This window comes from Heterocephalus glaber, unplaced genomic scaffold (genome assembly GCF_053883595.1).
Source record: "Heterocephalus glaber isolate CG9 unplaced genomic scaffold, H.glaber_assembly_v1.0 deba00001593, whole genome shotgun sequence".
Taxonomy (NCBI): Eukaryota; Metazoa; Chordata; class Mammalia; order Rodentia; family Bathyergidae; genus Heterocephalus; species Heterocephalus glaber.
This window is the reverse complement of record NW_028258368.1, coordinates 9,255,101-9,279,439: the sequence shown is the minus strand read 5'-3', so window position 1 is coordinate 9,279,439 and position 24,339 is coordinate 9,255,101. Positions and strand designations below refer to the sequence as shown.

Genomic DNA, 24,339 nt, shown 5'->3' with positions numbered 1-24,339 from the left:
CAAAGCTACTAATTTGAAGTAGTCAACTGTAAGACAAAATTGTCTCAAGAAACTAACACTCAAAAAATGATTCTATTCATAATGCTCTCTTACTATGAATGAAAATGGATCATGGGAAATAATGTTTCAGTTTAATAGGAGAAAAAATTGTTTTATAAGGGAAAATACTAGTTTATCTAATTAGTGAGTTATTTACACTGGGACTTAATTAAAGTTTAGGTTCTGTGTATTTTGCCACAACTTAAAAAACTTGAAGTTTTCAGAATGATGTCAATGTGTTCTTCGTGCTCTTGACATTAGTCACTTTTGGCACATTCATGATGAAAGCTACTCATAGTTCCTTCACTGTGCTTGCAAAAGTCTTCTTATGTCCTCTGCATGATTTGTGTACGCAGTATATTATGAGGCATGGCTGCTGTGTGCTATACATCTCAATTTGGTCCCAGCAATACAGTTCACAATGGGGAAAAAAAGCTTAGATTCTTGAATTAGAAATGCAGAACAATTTTTCATAGAGAGCAATTCCATATTCAGCAGAACACACCCACATCTCTAACAAACCAACACAGAGATTTGTCCTTCCACTTCTCTCATAGACTTAACAGTGTAGTCAAAAGCTAAGTCTACTTGGTGTGGATTTTCTTTTTGCTCAGCTTCCTTTTTGTCTCCTAAGGCTACAAAACAAACACAACCACTCCTCTTGCCATCCTCTTTGTCTCTGTTTTCCTTTTCTAGCCCTCAGGTTTCTGTTGAGAATTTGTTTCACTTAGCTTTCAGCACATTCATTTCAGTGACGTTTACAAAATAATCAGCCCATATCTCTTTAGGTAGCCAATACTACTGAGCATCCGAGTATCCGCATTGGTGGCAACTGTGTTTGTTTATTTGGCAACAGTAATTATCCCAGTGTTCCTAACTCTCAGATATAACTTAAAGTTCTGGGAAGTGAAGCAAGATCAGTGAAGCATTAAACACGTGGCCCTGATAACAGAAGTAGCATTTTGTCTTTCTTATAGCTATAGTTCAGTAGAATTTAATTGGAATATGAATAATAAAAATTATTATTTTTAAAACAATAAACCCAGCTCAGAAATAAAGGACCAAATCAAGTATAACAAATTTCTTAGGATTTCAAATGGAAACTTGCCTTCCATGGTACAATTTATATTTTTCTATAAATTCTATTCAGGTGTTATAGTAGTTTTATTTTTTACCAGGTTCAGCTTTCTACATTTAAAAAATGGATACAGGGCCAGGGATTTAGCTAAGTGGTTCTGCCACCTGCCTCACAAGCGTGAGGTCCCGAGTTCCATCCCTGGTACCAAAAAAAACACAAACCCCATACCAGTCGTGTAAATATCAATGTGAAATATGCAAAGAAAAGAGCAATATTTCCATAAGAGTTGCAGTCACTTCATAAATGAAATTCTCCAAAGAGGATTTTGACTAGACTTGTTATCTTTGATAAATGTAGACCCATAAAAATTTATAATTCATAAACAACAAACCAATTCACATTTATACATAATGGAAAAATACATGACTAGGATAGTGTGATTTCCTTCTGAAGAAAAGAACTCATGTGTTAGTCAGTACAATCAACACCACAAATTGGTGGACAGAAGCTATGATTCCTGGGTGGGAGGGAAGGATGGCGTTACTGTGTATAAATGGAAATTGAGTACTCTCCCCAGCGATATACATAAATAAAAGGATTGAATGAGAACAATGATATTTGGCTAATACCAACCTCTGACATTTTGTTATGTAGTTAACTCACTCTGATGTAAAAGGATGGAGTTGATGTTTGTGATCTCTCCACAGTTATTTAAGGATTTCTGATGCCCTCTTGACTGGGTATGGATGAGACATTTAATATACACCTTCATAGGCATCTGAAGATAGTTACTGAAATTAGAATGATGAAAGACACTTTTCACTTTCAAAGGAACAATATGTTATATTGAATGTATCAAATGAGTAATATACTATTTATGTTACATATTTTATAATGCATGAATATGCTTTATGTACTGTACATAGCATTAATATTTAAATTCTTTTTTGACTGACCAGGGATTGAACTCAGGACCTTGCAATTGTGAGGCAGGCAGTGGAACCACTGAGCTAAATCCCTGACCCCTTAAATTATTTTTTGAATTAAGGTTTATATGTATGCTTTGTAAATATGTTTTAAATTTAATCATTGGACCTACTTAAGTAGTTTAACAAATCATCTTGCTGCTGAGATAGTATTTTCTTGTACTGTAATACATAACAAGTATGACCTACATTGATTATTATGCTGTTTTTTATTAATGATTTTTCATTATATGTAACTCTGTGTTTAAGATTCTGCTAACTACAGGATTATGCCTCTTCTGTTTTAGCATCCATGAAGCACAGAGGAGAGAACTGGGAGAGTTCACAGTTATCCATGCACTCACAGGGTGGTTACCGGAAGTCATTCCTCTTCAGTAGGTTTGCAGATTATTTTACTTATATCTATTTTTCTTTCTTCCCAAGATTTCTTTAAAGTATTCTTATTCTTCAAGAAAATTTCAAGATAAGTACTGTTTTACATTAAGTTTGGGAGAATAATCTTTTATGGTATTGATACAGAGGGAATAAATATAGCTCCTAACCTGTTAGATGTCAGATACACCAAGTTTGTGTTCCACAAAACTGAAGAATGAATTTTAAAGAACAACAGAGGTTAAGAGTAGGCAAAATTTATTGAGAGAGTTAGCTCCTGAGAGACAGGAGGGGACCTGAAAGTGGGTTGCTGTGGACCCCACTTCACTGAGGAAGTTTTATAGAGCAAAATCATGAGGTGGGTACAAAATCACAAGGTGGGTACAACATGGGTCAAAACTATGATGAACCAATAAGATTACAAGTTTAGCCACTTAGGTAATATTGATCCAATGGGGAAGCAGGTCTCGTAGCAAGTGTATGTGGAAAGAACAAGTTACCTTTTAGGAAGAGGTGGATCAGGAGGCCCTGGTCACCCACCTGGGTGACTGATGTCTATCAAGACTTTATTGGTCTTGATACCAATAAAGGTGTTGTAGTATAATCTTCAATTTATTGCTTATCCTTTGGGGATGCATGTAGGCCTGGTCATTCTGTCTTTATCTTGAGGCCTGGCCTTTAACAGATGCGCCTCCAGCCACAGTTGTAATGTGTCTTCATCTTCTGCACTGACTCTCTGGAGGGCCTAGCTCTGTCTGACTGCCTAGAATACTTCTACCTAGCTTAGCTGTCTAAAATAGTATCATAAAATTCTTTGGGAATGTGAGCGTAAATCCTGTTTCTTTATGTAGAGAAGAATAAGTCACATACTTGTGGTTTCTCTGCAGTTAAAACTGATCCTATGACAAAAGACAGATTTACAAGAAAAAATTGCAAAAGCTTATTAACATATATATTTCATGTGCACATGGGAGACACAAACACTGAATAGTTCTCAACAAGTGGCTTTGAATTCCGGCTTATACAGATCTTCAATAAAGAACCGTACATTTTTAGAGAAGTGGCAAGACAAAAGAAAGAAGGCTTTGAGTCTCTACAGGTAGCAATTTGTGGGAAGGCAAATAAATGTCAGAGATGGGCCAGTTAAGCTTATTAATGTAGATTCCTCTGGTCCTATCTTCAGGCCCCGAAGGTCCTATCTTCAGGTCTACAGTTGTCTTCAGTGGTCAAACTTCGTTCTCCCTGGTAGAAGAGGGAGTAGGGGTGGCAGGATACCTTTTGTCTTTGGAAATCTAAGTCCTGATTTTAGAAACAAGTAGGGAAGGCAGAGAGCTTCCCTGCATCTACTGCTTCTTAATTGCCTTCAGTTAAACAGCCTTTCATATTTTCGGGTAATATATCCCGATTCATTCTCTCTCTCTCTCTCTCTCTCTCACACACACACACACACACACACACACACACACACATACATATATACACACTGTAGTATATGTATTAGGAATTTAATCCTTAAATATCTGACTTTCAAATATTAAAACATTGGTAATTATCTATTGTGATAAAGTGTTTATAGATTTCCATTTTTACTTATACTTATTTCAGTACTGAAACATAAAAATAGCTTTTAATTATCCATACATATTAAGAAATAATCTGAATAAAATATCTATTATGAATTATGTACTTTAATATATTATTTTTAATTAATAACATAGTCTTGAAAGGATTACCTTATGAAATTTTCCATTTGACCTCATCAACTATGAATAGATCATTTCAAATAAGGAAAATAAGCTGAGAGAGGGGAATTCCTCAAAGCTGTGTCCATTTAATTCTTGCTTGTCCAAATTTGTTCTAGGTATAGAGCAATTGCTTATCTTTTTTCCAAAAATAGATCTTGGTATATAAATAAAACAGAAAACATTTAATGTAGTGCTTACTTAAAACTTCACAAATAGTTTTAATACAAAATGGGTATAGACACTCAACTTGATATTACCATCGACAGTTGGAAACCCATTAGGTAAAGGTACATTGTGCTGTCTTTGGGGGCACATATACTAAAATTAGGCAAAGGTACGTAGAAAATAATTATAGGAATAGATGTGAGCACATCATCAACTTTGAGCCTGATGTTTATAAGATAGTCAAATCCACAGTAGAGTTACTAACTGGACCATATGTGATTTCTAGTGGTGGAAAGCTGTAGTTTCCTAGGATAGGCTGAAATTACAGGAGATTGAAAATAAGCCTTAGTAACTTGGATTTTGCCATTAGTCATCTTTCCAGCAAGGCAAACTAGCTGTTGCTTTGTTCAAATAAAAATATTAACAGGGAAAAGATTGAAGGGTTTCTACCCTCCTCAAATGAACACTTTTCTGAAAGAGTGTGTTTTTATCTTAGGGACAAACCATGATGGCACCCTTCAAACCTTCCTATGCAAAGCCCTTTTTGAAATATCTAAGAGAAATAATGTGAACAGTGTTAGTGAGAGAAGTGGAAAGTGCATAGGATTTCAAAAGTATGGGCCATGGGGCCGGGGATTTAGCTCAGTGGTTCTGCCACCTGCTGAGCAAGCGCAAGGACCCAAGTTCGATCCCCAGTACCAAAAAAAAAAAAAAGAAAAAGTATGGGCTTCTCTAAAGTGTTAAGTTTGTATTGATGGGATGCTTATAGTTATGCTTTAATTTTCCCTGGACAATAGTCGGTGTGAATACCAGAAACATGAAATCATTAGAAGTCTACCAGAGGATAGTAAAGTAAGAAGAAGATAGAATGATCCACAAAGAAAATCAGAAAATTTAAAAATAATGTATTGTTTCTTGCTAGAGTTATACACGACTATTAAAGTAAAATCATACATGAATATTAAAAGAAGTCCATTTATTTTCATAATTATAAGATCACTTTAATAATTTTAAAAATTGAGGATTTTATTTATTTTTATATTTTATTTTTTATTTTTTGGCACCAGGGATCAAACTCAGGACCTTGCGCTTGTGAGGCAGGCAGCGGAACCACTGAGCTAAATCCCCAGCCCCCAAAATTGAGGATTTTAAGGCTAATTTACATGAATTATAGTTGCTTATAAAATATCTGTGAATGTTTTATAAAGAAAAAAGCTTGACATCTAAATTCTTATACTTCTCACAAGTAACGTAAATTCTCTAGACCCCACTTCTCTCATCTGTAGGGTAAAGATAACATCATCTATCCTATAAGGTTGTTCTGAAGATTGAGTATTTGAAAGAAAAAGGAGCTAGTCAGAAAAAGTAGCTAGTGTATTATATAAAAATAGTGAAAATTATTTTTTTCTTCTAATGAGTTTTACTGGATTATTTAATATTATCTAGAAATATGTCTAGTAGATAATAACTAATCTTTGGAAAGAAGGAAAAGCATAAAGAAAGATACTGTGAGACTCAGTCAATTAGATCTCTTCTAAATTCAACTAGAAAGGAAAAATATACTTTATGGGCTGGGGATTTAGCTCAGTGGCACTGCGCCTGCCTTGCAAGTGCAAGGTCCTGAGTTTGATCCCTAGTAACAACAACAACAACAACAACAAATAATAATAATAATAATAATAAATATTTTAAAGTGTTATTATGATTTATCAAATTTTTATATAAATATTCTGCCACAATATTCAAATGATTCTGTTACAATTATACTATGAAATGAAAAGGTTAATTCATGTATATACATATTTAATTTTAAAGGAAAAAAGTCATAATATATAAATAATTGTCAATATATAAATAATTGTTTAAATTGTAAAGTGGGAGAAATCAACATCTGCCATAGGTTCTGGGAGGGGTCAGATAAGTCTTCACTGACAACTAGATTCTACTTGACCTGAGCCTTAATGTTGGCTGTGTTTGGTTTAACACAAAGGCAAGAGATGATATGGAAGGCAAGAGAGCAGTATGAGCGAAAGCCCATGGCATGTTCAGGAGTAGATGTTTCTGTGATGAAGAAGAACCAGTGCGGAGAAAAATTGGCCAGTGATGGCCATGGTTTTATGAAGGGCAAAGAAAATCAGAGTGCTAACATTTCAAACTTGTGTTGACTTCTGAATTTTTTTCCCATGTGACAATCAGGCCAAAAGCAAGTTTTGTGGCAATTCCAGCAGACAACTCTCTCCGTTCTACTTCCTTTCCCTCCCACATGAGCACCAAAGGTTGACACCACTCTTGTTTGCAATTTTTGTCTTTGCCTCTTATGTTTGGCACAAGTAGTAAAATTTTACCTTTTAAAATTAAAAAGAAATATTTTCTAGTTCTCCATATAAATATTGAAGTACAGTTAATGACCTGCCAAAGTGTATGTTAGAAATCTGACAGTTTCAAAGGAAGGGATGACTCATTTGTCAGCATGCTTCTCTGATTCATGGTCTGTTTGTGAATCCATCACCCTGCCAACCCTATCTTTAAGCCAAATTGTCTCAGAAGTCATATGGTCTCATTCTGTAGTGACATCCAAATATATCTTCTTCATAGCATAACTTTATATTACAGATGAGAAAAATACAACAATATAGAATTTGGATTCACAAATACTTGTTTGAATTCTGACTCTGTACTCTGCTAAATGTGTTATCACATAAAATTTACAACCTCTTAAACCTGAATCAGGGTTGGAATACCCATATTGTAAAGCTGTTGTGGGATTAAATGCAAAAATAAAACATCTAAAGACCCACTATCTACTAAGTCCCGGAGAGCCATTAATGAACAGGAGGCAATTCAGGCACTTGAGCAACTCACAGGTGCACAAGGAAACCAATTATTATTCTCAAACCACCAGTTCATCTAATTTATTTTCCTCAGGGAGCCTCAGTGAATGAGCAGTCTTTACACAGTCATTATCCCAACATCTCCTTGTCTCCTCTTGGCTCTTTGTCCTTTCTCCTCTATCATACCGTGAAGGGTTTTTCTTAAGGTCAACAAAGGCCTTAACATTGTCAAATCCAGTGATTGCTTCTTTTACTTCATTTATTTAGCACCCCAGTATTTGACTCTCTGAACAACTTCTTTTGCAAGACTTGATTCACTTAGCTTCCATAGTAACATTCTCTCCACGTTTTTCTCCTTTCTCATTTGTTGCTCTTTTCAGCCTTTTTGGATAGTTCGTCAGCCACCAGAAAGCATCTTAATAACAAGCTTTTGCCCATTAATTTCAACCTTATTTCTGATAACCATTTCCTGAACTGTAGAATATTATCACACACAACTGCCTAAATTACATAGCTATGTAGGTGCCAGAAATGTAAATCAAACTATCCAGAGAGAAACTCTTGATTCTCAGTGTCCCAAACATACACCTTTCCTAGCAGTCCTATCTCAGCACATTGCACCACCATTTACCCGAAGAAGAAACCAGCAGTGTTCTTGAGGGCACATTTTCCTCACCTCTCACATGGAATCCCCACCAAACTCTGTCACCAGTACATCCTCCACTTTTTTTTTTTATTAAATTCTTTTATTGGTACATTGTAGGTGTACAACACAATTACATTTCTCATTGGGAATTGTACCTTTACATAATGCATTTTGGTTCATATTTCTTCCCCATTCCTAACCCTCCCTTCATCCCCTCCACTCTTCCCTATTTACAAAGACTTTATTTCCATTTTTTCCATTTCTCATCATTTTTTCTTTCCCTTCTTTCCTTTCCCCTGCCCCTCCCACTACCCCTACCCCTTTGGACCTTTTCTTCCTATTTTACAGTATCGATTATTCATTCTAATCATTGGTACATTTTAGGTATACAATATAATGACATTCATCATTGGAAATTTGCACCTTTACATAGTCTCTCTTGGTTCTTATTTTTCACCCTTGCCCAGCCCTCCCTTCAAATCCTCCATTCCTCCCTATTTACAAAGATTTTGTTCCTATTTTTCCATTTTCTCATATTAATCCCATTCTCTTCTATCCTTTCCCCTAGCCCTCCCACTTCCTTCCCCTTTACCCCTTTTCTTCCTATTTCACATGACCTATTATACATTTTAGTCCTTATTTACACTTTCAGTTTCTCACACCAGAGAAACTATTCAGTATTTATACATGTGTGTCCTATTTATTTCACTTAAGAGTATCACCTCAATGTGCATCCACTTAGCTATAAATGTCTCTAATTTCTCATTTTTTATGGCTGAGTAGTACTCCATTTTATTTTTAAAAAACCCACATTTTCTTTATCCAGTCTCCAGTTGATGGGCATTTGGGCTGTTTCCGAGTTTTAGCTATCACAAACTGTGCTGCTATGAACATGAGTGCACATATATCACTGTGGTATGATTCTTTTAATTCTTTGAGGAAGATCCCCAGCAGGGGAATAACAGGGTCAAATGGGACTTCCGGTCCTAGTTTTTTGAGGTATCTCCATACTGATTTCCACAGTGCTTGCACCAGTCTACACTCCCACCAGCAGTGGAGCAGGGTTCCTCTTTCACCACAGCCCCGCCAGCATTTGTTATTGGTTGATTTCATGATAGCAGCCATCCTTTCTGGAATGAAGTGGAATCTCAGTGTTGTTTTCATTTGCATCTCTCGAATGACCAGTGATGTTGAACATTTTTTCATGTATTTATTTGCTATTTCTACTTCTTTGTGTGAGAAATGTCTGTTCATTTCAGATGCCCATTTTCGGATTGGGTCTTTAAATTTGGGAGGTCTGATCTTTTTAAGTTCTTTATAGATTTGAGATAGTAGACCTTTGTCTGAGGAAGAGCAGGTGAAGATTTTTTTCCCACATTGTGGGTTGTCTCTTCACACTGTTGGGGGTTTCTCTTACCTTTTTTTTTTTTTTCTTTTTTCTTTGGTACTGGGGATTGAACTCAGGTCCTTGTGCTTGCGCAGCAGGCTGCGAAACCACTGAGCTAAATCCCCAGCCCTCTCTTGCCTTTTAATAAGAAGAGATCCCACTTGTTGATTGTTTGTGCTAGCTCACGGGCAACTGAGGTTTTGTTCATAAAATCTTTTCCTACACCGATGTCTTCAAGGGTTCTACCTAACCTCTGTTCCAACTGGTTCAGAGTTTCTATTTTAATATTTTAGATCTTTAATCCATTTCAATTTTAGTTTAGTGCATGGCTAGAGATATAGGTCTAGTTGTAATCTTTGGCAAGTTGAAGCCCAATTTTTCCAGCATCATTTATTTAAGAGGCTATCTTTCCTCCAGTGAGGGTGTTTGGCCCCTTTATCAAAGATGAGATGGCTGAGTGTGTCTGGCATTGTTTCTGCATCTTCTAATGTGTTCCACTGGTCCTCAGGTCTGTTTCTTTGCCAGTACCATGCTGTTTTTATCACAGTAGCTTTGTAGTATAGTTGCAGGTTGGGGATTGTGATACCCCCTGCCATGTCTCTGTTACCTAGAATTGCTTTTGCTATTCTGGGTCTCTTCTTGTTCCAAATGGATTTTTGGATTGTTTTCTCAACGTCCATGAAGTATGCTGCTGGGATCTCGATTGGAATTGCATTAAATCTATATAGCAGTTTTGGAAGTATGGCCATTTTCACTATATTAATCCTTCCTACCCAGGAGCAGGGGATGTCTGTCCATTTTCTGATATCATCTTCAATCTCTCTTTTCAGAGTGCCATAGTTTTCAGAGAAGAGGTCTTTGATTTCTTTTGTTAGGTTGATTCCTACGTATTTCAGTTTTTTGGATGCTATTGTGAAAGGAATTATTTGCCCTATTTCTCTCTCAGTGAGTCTGTCATTGGTGTAGAGGAAAGCTATTGATTTTTGTGTGTTGACCTTGTAACCAGTTACTTGACTGAATTTGGTTATTAAGTCTAGAAGACTTTTGGTGGAGTTCTTGGGGTCTTCTATGTAAAGTATCATGTCATCTGCAAATAATGACAATTTGACTTCTTCATTTCCTATCTTTATTCCTTTTATTTCTTTCTCTTGTCTAATTGCCATGGCTAATGTTTCCAGAACTATATGGAACAAGAGCAGTGATAGTGGATATCCTTGTCTTGTTCCTGATTTTAGTGTGAAGGATTTCAGTTTTTGACCATTTAGTATGATGTTGGCTGTTGGTTTTTCATAGATGGCTTCTATCAGTTTGAGGTAGAGGCCATCTATTCCAATTTTTTGTAGGGTTTTTTATCATACATGCATGTTGAATTTTGTCAAATGCTTTTTCTGAGTCTATGGAGAGAATCATATGGTTTTTGTCCTTGGCTCTATTGATATAGTGTATTACATTGATTGATTTTCATATATTGACTCATCCCTGCATCCCTGGGATGAATCCCACTTGATCAGGGTGTATGATCTTCTTGATGATCTTCTGCATTCTGTTTGCCAGTATCTTATTAAGGATTTTTGCATCTATGTCCATTAGTGAGATTGGCCTATAGTTCTCCTTTTCGGTTGGGCCTTTCTCTGCTTTGGGGATCAAGGTGATGCTTGCTTCCAGGAATGAATTTGGGAGTATTGCTTCCCTTTTAATTTCATTGAAGAGTTTAAACAATAGTGGTAGCAGTTCCTCTCTAAATGTCTTGTACAATTCAGCAGTGAAGCCATCAGGGCCCAGGCTTTTCTTAGTTGAGAAGTTTTTAATTACATTTTCAATTTCATTGGTTGATATTGGGTTGTTCAGAATTTTTAGGTCTTCTTCGGTCAACTTTGGTAGTTCATATGTATCTAGGAATCTGTCCATTTCTTCTGTGTTGTCCATCTTATTGGCGTATAGGTTCTGGAAGTAGGTATTGATGATCCTCTGGATTTCCGCTGGGTCTGTTGTGATTTCACCCTTTTCATTCCTAATCGCATGGATTTGGGTCTTTTCTTTTCGTTTTCTGACAAGGTTGGCTAAAGGTTTGTCAATTTTGTTGATTCTTTCGAAGAACCAACCCTTGGCTTCATTGATTTTTTTGTATCATTCTCTTAGTCTCCATTGCATTGATTTCTCCTCTGATCTTTATAATTTCCTCCCTTGTATGAGCTCTGGGGTTGTCCTGTCCTTCTTTTTCTAGAAGCTTGAGGTTCAGCATCAGTTTGTTTAATTGGGCTCATTCTGTTTTCCTAATATGTGTATTCACTGCTATGAATTTCCCTCTTAAGACTACTTTCATTGTGTCCCATAGATTCTGATATGTTGTATTGTCATTGTCATTTAATTGAAGGCACTGTCTGATTTCTTCTTTAATTTCCTCTGTGACCCATTGGTTATTCAGAAGTACAATGTTCAATTTCCACGTGTTTATGTAATTTTTTTGTTTCTTTTGCTATGGATCTCCAATTTCATCACACTATGGTCTGATAATATACAGGGGATAACTTCAATTCCTTCTCACTTACTTAAACATGTTCTATGTGTGAGTATGTGGTCTATTTTGGAGAATGACTCATGTGCAGCTGAGAAGAATGTATATTCTGATTTGTGGGGTGGAAGACTCTGTAAACATCTGTTAAGTTCATTTGTTCAAGAGTTCAATTGAGTTCTAGTATTTCATTACTTATTTTTAGTCTAGTTGATCTATCTATTGATGACAGTGGGGTGTTGAGGTCCCCCACTACAATTGTATTAGTGCATATATGACTTTTCATGTCTGTTAGTATTTGTTTTATATAGTTGGGTGCACTAGTGTTTGGTGCATAGATATTTATGATTGTCATCTCTTGCTCTTGGATTCTTCCCTTTACAAGGATGTAGTGTCCTTCATCTCTCTTAATCAGTGTTGGTTTGAAATGTACTTGATCTGCAAAGAGGATAGCTACTCCTATTTTTTTTGGGTTCCTGTCACATGAAGTATTGTTTTCCACCCTTTAACTTTCAGTCTATGAGTTTCCTTTTGAGTTAAGTGTGTTTCTTGTATGCAGCATATTGTTGGATTTTGCTTCTTGACCCATTCTGCCAGTCTCTTTCTTTTGATTGGTGAATTGAGACCATTAACATTGATGGTTATAACTGAAACATATTGACTTGTCATTGCCATGACTTTTTCTTTTTGTTGGGTTCTCCCCCTTTCCATTTAATTTCTTGTCATGCCAGATGAGTTCATTCTGCTTTGCTTCCTGGGGTTGTGATCCTCAATGTCTGTTCCTAGGATATTGTGTAAAATTCTTTGGAGTGCTGGTTTGGTATTCATGAAGTTCCTAAGGTGCTCTTTGTCATGAAAGTATCTTCTTTCTCCATCCATTTTGAAAGATAGTTTTGCAGGGTACATCAGTCTGGGTTGGAGGCTGTTTTCTTTTAGGGCTTGGAATATGTCCCTCCAAGCTCTTCTTGCCTTGATGGTTTGTGTTGAGAAGTCTGCTATGATTCTGATAGGCTTTCCTTTGTATGTGATTTGTTTCTTTTCTCTGACTGCTTCTAGAACTTTGTTCTTCTGTTGAGTTCCTGGAATCTTAACAATTATATGCCTATGTGTAGATTTTTTTTGCCCAAGGCTATTTGGAGTCCTATATGCCTCACTTATCTGTATGTCAAGCTCTTTTCCCCTGCTTGGTAAGTTTTCTGCCATTATTTCTGTGAAGAGATTTTTTTGTGTCATCTCCACTCTCTCCTGTTTCTTCATTGACTCCAATCAGTCTTATGTTATTCTTCTTTGCATCATCCAGCAGCTGCTGGATTGATTTCTCATGTTCCCTTATAATTTTGAAGCAATTTTTCTTTTCCCGGTCACTAATTGCAATCTTATCTTCTGTATCTGAAATTCTGTCCTCACATTGGCTCATTCTGCTGTGTAGACTTTCAATGGAGTTTTTCATGTTCTGGAACTCTATTTGCATCTGTTTTATGGATTGCATTTGTTTCCTATGTTGCGATCCCATCATGTTCCTCAGCTCCTCTCTAGATTTATTAATCATGTCTTGCACTAGGGGCACAATTTCTCCTGTTATCAGAGAAATTATTTCTGATTTCATTTTTTCCAGATCCCCTTTTGTTGCCAGTTCAGGGGGTCCAGGTGTTTGAGTATCAGAGTGTTTCATCACATTTCCCTTTGGGGTTTTTGTAGGTGATCTGAAAGCCTGGTTTTGAGACTTATTTATGTGTTTTCTCCTTTGGACTGGGCGGGGGTGCTGTTGGTGCCTGCACAGATTACCTCCTCTGGGCTAGGAGAGGTGGGACAGGGGCTGGGAGCAGCGGTAGGGATGGTGGCCCAAAAGCCCTTTCCTGTGGGCTGGGAGCAGCGGGAGGGATGGTGGCCAGGAAGCCCCTTCCTCTGGTCCAGGAGCAGTGGGATGGTGGCTCAGAAGCCCCTACCTCTGGGCCAGGAGTGGTGGGAGGGATGGTGGCCCGGAAGCCCCTTGCTCTCTGCCAGGAGCGGTGGGACAGAAGGTGACCAAAAGCCCTTTCCTCTGGGCTGGGAGCAGCGGGAGGGATGGTGACCAGGAAGCCCCTTCCTCTGGACCAGGAGCAGTAGGACAGCAGCTCAGAAGCCCCTACCTCTGGGCTGGGAGCAGCGGGACTCAGTACCGTGGTCTGGTGGTCTGGTGTCCTCTGCGTCTTTGTAGTGTGGAACCAGGTGGCTGTACAGAGGAGCGGGGGTGGGGGTTCCAGTGGATTGTTGCTGGGGTGCGGGCTGATTTGGTGTGTTCCACGTGACTCAGGACCTCGATAGGGTATCCGCAGACCTGCCTGTCTGCAGTGGGCTGAATCACCGTGTTCCGCACCCGTACATCCTCCACTTAATATTTGTTTTTCTCCATCTCCAACCATTACCATCCTAGTTCAGCCCACCATCACTGAACGCATGAACCAGAACAGCCTTACAACTCTTCCCTCGGTCTGTTTATCCTCCTCTTTCCCACATAGTAATCAGAAAAATTTTCAAAAATATAAATCAGATCATAGAACTCCCCTTGCTTAAAACATTGCAGTGGTTAGCCGTTATATTTGTGTGGAGTTTTTACATCTTTACCCTGGTCCTCAGGGATCTGCAAAGTCTGATTCCTGCACAATTTATGACTTCATCCCTGATCTCATCTCCATCTTGACAAGCATGCACTGGGCATGCCAGTCTTCTTTTTGTTCCTCAGACACGAAACATGAAGACTCATTATTCTTTAGAATCTTTACATAAGGGTTTTTTGGTCTTTTGCCTGAATGATCCCCCATCAGATATTCACTTTGTTGAGTATGATAACTTTTGGGGTCTCATTCAGCTTAAATATCAGCTCCTCAGACAGCATTTGTGACCATATAATTATCCCTTATTTCATTTTCATCATGCAAGTTATCATCACCCTCCAATCCATCTACTGGGTGTTAAGAGCCATGAGAGTGGGCAGTAAGGACCCTTTTGTGTCTTACTGAATTGTGTCAGCCTTGAATGACCACCACAGAGTATGTGTTCAATACATGTGTGTTAAACAAGTAATTCGAAAAGTATTTTTAAAAGCTGTACTTCAAGTGAGTAAAAGATTCTTTGGGAACTTAGAGCAGAAATATATATCTTAAAAATACTTAAACTGACCTTTTTTAAAGGGATTATTTGAAATTTAATGCAGCTGGTTGAGGTGAGAAAAACAACTCAGAGAGGAAAGAAGAGCTAGGAAGTAGAAGACAGCAGAGTGTCAGCTTAGCAAAGCATGTGCTCCTGTGTGGCTGGATGGTGTGCTACTGCATTCTAGAGGGTGCACAGGCCAGAGGGTGGAGACAGGGAAGCACCAGACACACACAGGCCTTTGATGCCATGTCCAGGAATTCTCACAGCATCTGTACAGGGAGCATAAGTCATTGAGGAGTTTAGACAGGAGGATGACCTTACCAGATTTGTGGTTTTGAAGGATTACTCAGAACAGTGCAGTGAATGTCAGGAGGGGAACAGGGAGACTGGCTGGTTTGGTATTGCAGAGGGATTTTTCTCAGCACCTCTGCAGAGGAAGGGGTGATGAGGATGGAGAAAAGGTAACTACGACAGTGGGAGAAGGTAGGGTCAAAGCAAGGATGTATTTTATTTGGTTAGGACTGTAAGAAACAATGTGTTCATTTTCAGTTTTGGATCTTGACTACTCTATAGACGGTGGTAGCAGGACATTTTTGTTACTGTTTTTGTGTTTCTATTTAGACAAATGTCTATTAAGTGGTTGTATGCAGGGGTCTGGATATCAAGAGAGGGGTTTGAATGGGGACTGATGATTTGGGGATTGTATTCATGAACAGGTAAATTCCAACCATGGCTGGTGACTCACTGAGGAAAGAGTATGCCAAAAACACAAAGAGGAGAATTTGGGCAAGCAATCCCAAGCTGTCTACAGTGAGCTGAAGAAAGAGTGTTTGAAGAAATCTGCAAATAATTTCCGTAGTAAGAGAAAGAAAACCAGGAAAGAGTGACGTTGTAGAGCTGCAGGAAAGAATTAAAAGAGGAGAGAGTAACAACACTGTCATATTTCAGAGAGGAGCCAAATCAGACAGGGATCTTTTGCATGGGAAGCTACCTGCCACTTCATAGATACTAAATACCTATTTTTCTCTCTCATGTTCATTAACATGCCTCTTTCCCCTTCAAGGCTGAGTGATCCTTGAGATGAGAACCGTGTTAAAAGCCTAGCACATAGTAGCATAGTAGGTTGGTGATGGTGAACCTTTTAGAGCTTTCTATGATGCAAACAGCCTGCTCGGCATGTGTGCCATAGGTTTGCTACCACTGTACTGGGCCTTCAACAAAAGCATGTAATTAATTATTAATTAATTGATGTAACAATTAATTAGTCTTTTGAAATAACAAGTTGCTTTTTTTCTGTCAATAATTCTTTGACGTGAAATGAAAAAACATCATTTGGAAATTAATATTGGTGTCTTTTCTTCAAGTGAAGGCTATATGGACAAAGTTTGGGAGTTCCTAAAAGAAGTGTTGCCTGAGTTTAAGCTGTCAGATGAGCCCAGCTTTGAAAGTAAAATACCAGTGATAGAAACAACATTAAAAGAATCAGGAAAAACTGAGAAGGACAGCAAAGAAGGGAAAGATGCAAAGGAAGTAAAAGGCTTGAAGGAATTCAAACCTGAACCTTCTGTAACGACATTGAAAGGATCTGAGAAAAGTGACAAAGTTCTCAAGGGTGAGACATTTTACTCCAAAATGCTACCCAACAGGAACATTGCATATAAATACAGAGTCCACCAAAAAGTGTATGCACTATTCAGAAAAGAAAAACTTGTGTAAATATTTTAATACTAAATTTATTGAGACATCATGAGATTAGTATGAGTTACCTTTGGCCTCTACAATTACAAGAGGTGTTCAAAGTGGTCCATTTCTTCCAGGCATTTTCATTCCAGGAATATTCCATTCCATTATCTTCCAGGCATTTATTAATATGGTGAACTGCTGCTTGGGTAACTTTGGTCATGAGGAGTTCTGCACATGCCTTTTCAATTTCTTTTCTTTTCTTTTGGTACCGGGGATCAAACTCGGGTCCTTGCGCTTTCACAGCAGGCAGCAAAACCACTAAGCTAAATCCCTGTCCCACCTTTTCAATTTCTTCTCTAAGGACCAACAGTGTAGTGGGTTTTTTGTGTGTGTGTGATATATGACATCTTTTAGTGTCCCCTATATGAGGGTAACAACATCTGTTGAAAAAACATTATACTATTTTTCTTTTCCTGAAGTTTGAATACATTTTTTGTCAGACTCTGTAGTTTACAATCCTGTTGAATCTAATGCTTCTTTTATTGTCACTGCTTTAAGTGCTGTGAAAACAACCATGTAATTCAAATCTTTCTTTTCTAGAACTTTAGAATTTATGAAAGTGCTTACTGTATATTGATTGTTATTCCAAATTTTATAAATTAAAGGTCATCCTCTACTAAATTAATGCAGTATTAATATAGGAAAAGATTTTGAATCCTAAATTTCCACTGAGCACACCTTTCTGATGTTATATGCAGAGTGGGATGAACCAAATAGCAAAGGAGAAAAGTTATCCTGTTTTGTTTAGGTGAAATGAGCACAGATTAATTATGATTTTTCTAATAATTTATTCAGAGGTGGAAGTTCAAGTCTGAAGAAAATAATTTCAACTTATTTTACAAAGTGCAGAAATGTCTTTTCTCAAAATGAAAACTAATATTGCTTGCTTATTTTATATCTACAAAAATATATAGCTATGTATATGAAAAATGATGCTTGTAAAATAGAATTAAGTAACTAGAAAATACACAGATTTGGGGCCAGGGATTTATCTTAGTGGTTTTGCCACCTGCTGCGTAAGCCCAAGGACCCAAGTTTGATCCCCGGTACCAAAAAAAAAAAAAAAAAAAGAAAATACATAGATTTTTCTATATATTTTGGTAGTATCTAAAATGACCACTTGAATATTTTTGTTTTATATTAATATTTTGTCAGAATTACCCCTTATCAAGATTATATCTACCAATATTTCTCATGATATATTACCCAGAACTTCATAGTTTAGATTTTCCTCAAAAAATATACAGTACCAAGATCAAATGTGTGAGTTATATCCCCTTTTGAAATGATCTAATGTGCATTAGTTTATGAAATAAAGAACTCTGACTGTATAGTCAGCTTTCCCATTGCTAGGACACAGAACCACAACTTAAAGGAGGAGAGGTTTAATCTGTCTAAAGGCTTGGGGAATTTGGTCCATAGTCAGCTGGCTCTGAGGCAGGAATATCATGGTAGAAGGGGCTGGTGAGCAAATCTCCTTAGTTCATGAAACCTAGGAAGCAGAGCAGGGGAACAGCGCCAGGAGAGGAAGGGCCAGGGAACAGATACAGACCCAAAGCCACACAGCTGTGACCACTCAGACAGGCCTGCTCTAGTAATCTGCTCGGTGTTTCTTAATTCAGTGAAGTGAGCATATCAGGATTAGCAGTTGCACTGACTAAATTTATTTTATCCAGTATATTCCAAATTAATTTGCTTTGAACAGTCTCACAAATTAACATCGAGCCATCCAGCCTTCTTATCAACTTATCCAAATATACTCCATGCTGATCAGAGAACCAGGAGTTTTCCAGGGATTAGTGAGATCCTAATAAACAATCAGAAGTGGAACTCACCTCCTGGAGTTTACAGGGAAGGAAACTAACACTAATAATAATAAAAATAATGTGTAACCATATACTAAAATATGAGCTTTGAGGAGAAATACCAGAAACTATGACAGGTCATATGGGGGACCAGTGTTAGTTGGGTTAGTGGGGAAGAATTCCCTAGGGAATGTTGATTTGTACTTGCAAAGGTGAGAAATTTTGATAACCTATTTTTATATACTTAAGTTTCCTAGTTAAACTTCTCATCCCATGTTTAAAGTTATAGTTCACTTTTCTATCTACCATAGGTGTTAAATCTACAAAAGCTAATATATGAAACTAGTTTATTTTGGGTGTTCAGGAATATTATAAGTAGTTAATGTCACAGTGTTTTATTTATGCAAAAATTTAAAAAAATAAGCATGTGATCAGTGATGATTATAAACTTGGCAAATGATATAGAGAATGAAATGGTCAAAATCTAAAACTTCGGATTACTAGTGAATAAAAATATCTTGGGGTAATTTTTTTACATAAAAGGAAAAGATGTTTCATAGATATGTGTTTATGAATGAGAACTCCAATAAATGGTGGGAATAGTTCTGGGTACTGATTTTATTACACAAGCTATGCTGACAAAAAAAAATTGGTTTGTGGTTGTTGGTTGGATTCCAACTCCTCAAAAAGATATCCTTGAGATAAAGACTCAAAGATCTGAGTGTGCCCCACAGTTATGGCCCACCTTTCAGCACATGCTTTGCTATTTTTAATTATTTTAAAATGAGAAAATTAGCTTTACACTATAATTTTATATAAATAAAAATATTCAAATATTGATCTCCATGAAATATAAATGTATGTGCAAAAATGTAGTTATGTAAAATAAGCAATGTTGCGTATATTTTACAGTAAATGTCCATTTTTAAATTTTTGTCTGACTTTATTGTGATGTATATTGGAGTAGACTATGTTTTGGGGAAATTGTGACTAATTTCATATTTAAACAGTACTATTATATTGGCCTTTTTTCTTTTTTCTTTTTTTTTTTGGTACTGGGGATCGAACTCGGGTCCTTGCGCTTGCGCAGCAGGCAACAAAACCACTGAGCTAAATCTCCGGCCCTATTGGCCTTTTTTCAACATGATGACTAAAGAAGAAACATGTTTTGAGGTTTGCTAGTTAAAAGACTTATTATGAATTTTTTATTATGTTGAGGAAAACAGATGCAAAAGACCTCGGAAAGAAGAGGAATAAAGATGGAGAAAGGGAAAAGGATAAGGACAAATTCAAAGTGTCCCGTCATGGTTCAAGACCCTCATCTGATGTGCATAACTCTGTGCAGTCCCTGTCAGATTGTAAGCTCACACTTTTAAAGTGATAACTACTGTAGTTGTTTCCTAAAATGCTAGAAAATGTTGGAATGTAGAAATAAATTTTCTCTTTTGAAATATCTTCAGTAAGCTTTTTCAAGGTTTTTCATAAATGTTGGGTCTGCTACAGAAATGATGAGTGGTGAGGCCAGGTCCTGCATAGGGGACAGAAGCAAGGATGTCCACATTTTTATGGTACCACAGTGATGGGAGAAGCTGTTCATATTCAGATATTTGTCTGAAAAATACTCAGTGGCTAAATTTATTAACCAAATCCAAGTAAATCCATAGTTACTTGTTTAAGTACTTAGATGCCAACCACTCACTTCAACAAAAAAGCATACATCTAGCTCCTTGCTCACAATGGGGCTCAGCTCTTTTCCTGTTTTTTTTTTTTTGGTACCAGGGATCAAACTTGGGACCTTGAGCTTGTGAGGCAAGCACCGGAACCACTGAGCTAAATCCCTGGCCCTTCTTTTCCTGTTTTAAAAATAACTAATGAAGTGGGATACTAGATGCAGTTGTCTGTCTATGTCACTGCTCAGAAGCACATTTTGTATATCACATTGTGATTGGATAGACACAAGATCTAGTTATATAATACTACTGTATAAAGATCATGTCTTTTTAGTGAAAATGTTCAGATTTCTATGGCTACTACTTAATATTATATTGGAAAACTTCCCCAAAGCCTCAACTTTGAGTGCATGAGGCTTTGGGGAGACATCTCGGTGTAAGCCATAGCAGAGCAGAGATACTAGATTTTATCTGAGGTGATTTTTAAGCAAAGTGTTGGATGAAGCCTCGTTTCTCCTTACTACATATAGTAAAAGATGAGAGAAGAGCTGTAAATTGAAGGAATTGTGAAGCAAAAAAGTGAAAGAACTTGAAAATATGGAAAATATCCAGTCTAATCTTACTGCCAAAAATGAGAAAACATGTAGAGAAAACACCAGGGGTGTAGCTGGACAGTGGCTTAATAAGGAGGTCACCCATGGAGATAGGCATCTTGACAAAGACCAGGAAGAGAAATAAGGTTATACTGTAGAGACATGGCCAGTCTGAATTGGGCTGAGAAAAAGAGAATGGAATGAACAAAGGCTGTGAACTTCTGGGATTGTCCAAAGCAGAACAAGAGCTCTCTTGCTTTGAATATGAACTTCCATTATCCTTCAAGAAAAGAAAAGAATGACCCCAAGAGTGGCTCATAGGTATTCAGGGCTGCCACCCTCACCTGATGCCCAGAAAGTAAGGATGCAAGGATGAGTCTACTTCTGTTTCCGTAAATCAGGGTACCCCTGCAAAGAGTCAGGTGGGCCTCTTTGCAGTGACTCCTTGTGGGTGAACAGGTAGGGCCTCTGCTCAGAGCCGAGGAGTGGAACCACTACCTAGGGCTGTAGGGTAACAGTGGACCCAGAAAGCATACAACCCAGCCAAAGTGAATTATTCTAAAGCCTTAAAATTTAGTGGAATTTGTGAGCTTATGTACTTACTTGGGACCTACCAGACCTTCCTCCTCCTTGCTTTCCTATTTTTTACTTTTGCAGTGGGAATGTCTATTTCATACTTGTCCTGCCATTGTATTTTGGAAGCAACTTGTCAAGTTCATAATGGTGGAGGAGTTTTAGGATAGAAATTTTGCATCAGGATGAGTCATACCTTAAGTTTTAGCCATAAATGACTTAGATGCTATTCACATGAGACTTTAGACTTGGAATGGACATTGAAATGAGTTAAGACTGTTGATGCTATTGGGATAGGATGAATGTAATATGCCTGTGAGAAAGACATGGGTTTAGGGAGGGACAGAGAGTAGAATGTTATGGAAGGAACAATGTTATTGCTTCTAAGCCAAACCCTTAGGTGGAAGCCCTAACCACCAAGGTGACTCTATTTGGAGATAATTCCTTTAGGGAGGTAGGTAAGGTTAAATGAGTTTGCAAAGATGGGAACCTACAAAACTGGTGTCTTTAAAAACAGAGGAAGAGACACCAGGTCACTCTGTCCTTCCCTGTCTCCATCCCCGTGTGCATGCAGAGAAGAGCCATGTGAGGACATAGTGAGAAGGTGACTGTCTAGACCCATTTGACTAGAATTTTCATGACACAATATATGTTTGTTTTACAGGTTCTTCACTAACACAGTCCCCTTATATGGCTGTATATGCTACCTTCAAGCCTCTCTATCTGTATGAAAAAAATATTTTTACATTAAGGAATATGGTAAGAATTCAGGTTCAGGAAATACAACATCATTCAAATTGTGTTTTGTATGTGTATGTGTGTGTATGTGTGTCTGTTGGGTAGGGATTACTTGATCTAAGGGACTTGGCACATCCACAATTACCTTGGATGGTTGCAGTAACTACCCAATTATGAAAAAAAATATATAGTCATTTTTTATTTTTAACCATTTAACAAGAGGAAATTATAGAATTTATTTATTTCAGGGAAAATGATATATATCAGTCCTAGGTAATAATTAATAACCTTCCCATAAAGAGACCACACATATTTTCTTAACATAATTTATTTATTTTTATTTTTTTTGGTACCAGGGATTGAACTCAGGTACTTGCACTTTCTAGGCAGGCGGCAGAACCACTGAGCTAAATCTCTGGCCCAACATAATTTAAATGAATTTGCACTCAGGCTGGTGAGCAACTCTATCACCTTTGTTATATGATAAAGTAATACAAAATAAATGTTAATTACTTTTTCTTATACATTAAAAAAGTCTATGGGTCAGGGATTTAGCTCAGTGGCACTGCGCCTGCCTCGGTCCTGAGTTCAATCCCTGGTACCACAAAAATAAAATTATAGGAAATTTACAAAATGTAGTCAAAGGGAACACAAAGTATAGTATAAATGTCTGGACATAGGCAATATTGACATTTTGGCATACATCCTTTGATTTTTCTTTTATGTTTATATATATATTTTGTGTTTGTGTGTACTTTTTATAGAATGGAATTACACTTTATGTTTTATTTGGAAACTGGCTTTTCCTTTAACAGTATATTACCGTATTTGCATTTTCCCCATGGTGTTACATTTTAGTCAGTATGAGGTATGATTGAAAAATATGGTGTTTAAATTTAAAAAATTGTTACAGTAAAAGACACATTGCCATTAATCACCCTCAAATTAATCATTCTTGTCACTTTCTGAAGCAGTTCTGGAAGTCCTTTTTTTGTGTCTTTAGTAAGCTGTGGCTTCTTTAATGTCCTGACTCTGTTCAAAAGGTTTCCCTTTCATGGTGATTTTGACTTTGGGGAGACCCAGAAGTCACCTGGTACCAGATCTGGTGAATAAGGGGGATGCGGATGCAGTGCATGTTTTTACCAGCCTGTCTCTGTTAGATGGCACTCAGCAGCACCATTAGCCCTATTTTTGATCACACCTTGTAAAGACGTGAAAGAGGACTTCTAGAACTGCTTCAGAAAGTGGCAGAAATGATGAGATAAGTGTATTCAGAAGCTGGGGAGAGTATTTGGAGGGAGATTAATGGCAATGTGTCTTTTAATGCAACAAATTTTTAAAAATTTAATCTTTAATCATATTTTACAATTACCCTCTGTATGTTTAGTGGTTGCATGGTATTTATGTAATTTCACAATTATAAGCTATCTTTCACTGTTAGGGAGGAAGAACAATATTTCTTGTTCCCTTATAATGCTAAAGCCTATCAAGTTACTACACAGTCTATTTAGACAAATGCTGTATTGCATTTGGGGGTTACTGAACCCTAACATTGTTTTCAGCCTTCATACTCTAGCACTTTATTGTTAGGATTCTATAGTCTTAATGTACAAAATTAGATGATACAGTGATATAGTAGTCATTTTATGTATGTATGTATGTATGTATGTATGTATGTATGTATTTGCGGTACTGGGGTCAAGCTCAGGACCTTGCGCTTGCCTGGAACGTGTGGTGGCACTGAGCTACATCCCAGCCCTATAATACTCATTTGAAAGAGCTGAACTTTAAAACTTTAATGAAAATTAGCTTGAAATAAAAATATTCCAGTTAGATGACCATTACACTTTACTGTGTGCATTGTATTTGCACTTATATTAGCCTGAGGCATAATATTATAATTTTTATCTTGTCCTTCTCTTCTTCTTCATAGTCCTTTGACTCCTTCTCCTTTCTCCTCTTAATTTTTCCTACGTCCCTAAAAACTACCATGAAACAGTGGTGACATCATAAAAATGGCATAATTGTGATAGCTTCTTTGATTTTAATCCAAAGTTAAATAGCATTAGCCATGGTTTAATAACAGATCAGAAATTTAGCCTGGATCTTAAAGGCAGTAACACTCAACAGCCCAAGTTTGCTTCCAAAACCTCTTTCAAATGGAGCCTATTCATGAGATTAGGTCTGGCCCTGTCTTAGTCACTTTCTTATCACTGTGACACAATACTTAATACTTGCGACTTAGAAGAGTTTTATTTTGGCTCATAGTTTGAGCAGCTTCAGTCAGTGGTTGTCAGGTTCAAAGCATAAACTGAATGGTGGAA

The 24,339-nt window shown here is 37.2% G+C and overlaps 1 protein-coding gene across 6 annotated transcripts in view; it reads left to right on the top strand.

The window, feature by feature from the left end:
- The window catches only part of Adgb (androglobin), a 126,404-nt gene that overhangs the window by 24,737 nt on the left and 77,328 nt on the right, over positions 1-24,339 (top strand). For 4 of the 6 annotated variants that reach the window (XM_087193472.1, XM_087193471.1, XM_021237967.2 and 1 more), the window contains 4 exons: positions 2,391-2,477; positions 16,258-16,505; positions 19,668-19,799; positions 21,942-22,036. In XM_087193472.1, the coding sequence (XP_087049598.1) occupies positions 2,391-2,477; positions 16,258-16,505; positions 19,668-19,799; positions 21,942-22,036 (562 nt within the window). Of the gene's footprint in view, positions 1-2,390; positions 2,482-16,257; positions 16,506-19,659; positions 19,800-21,941; positions 22,037-24,339 lie in introns of those variants that run through there. The other 2 variants (XM_087193474.1, XM_087193473.1) reach the window with 2 other exon arrangements.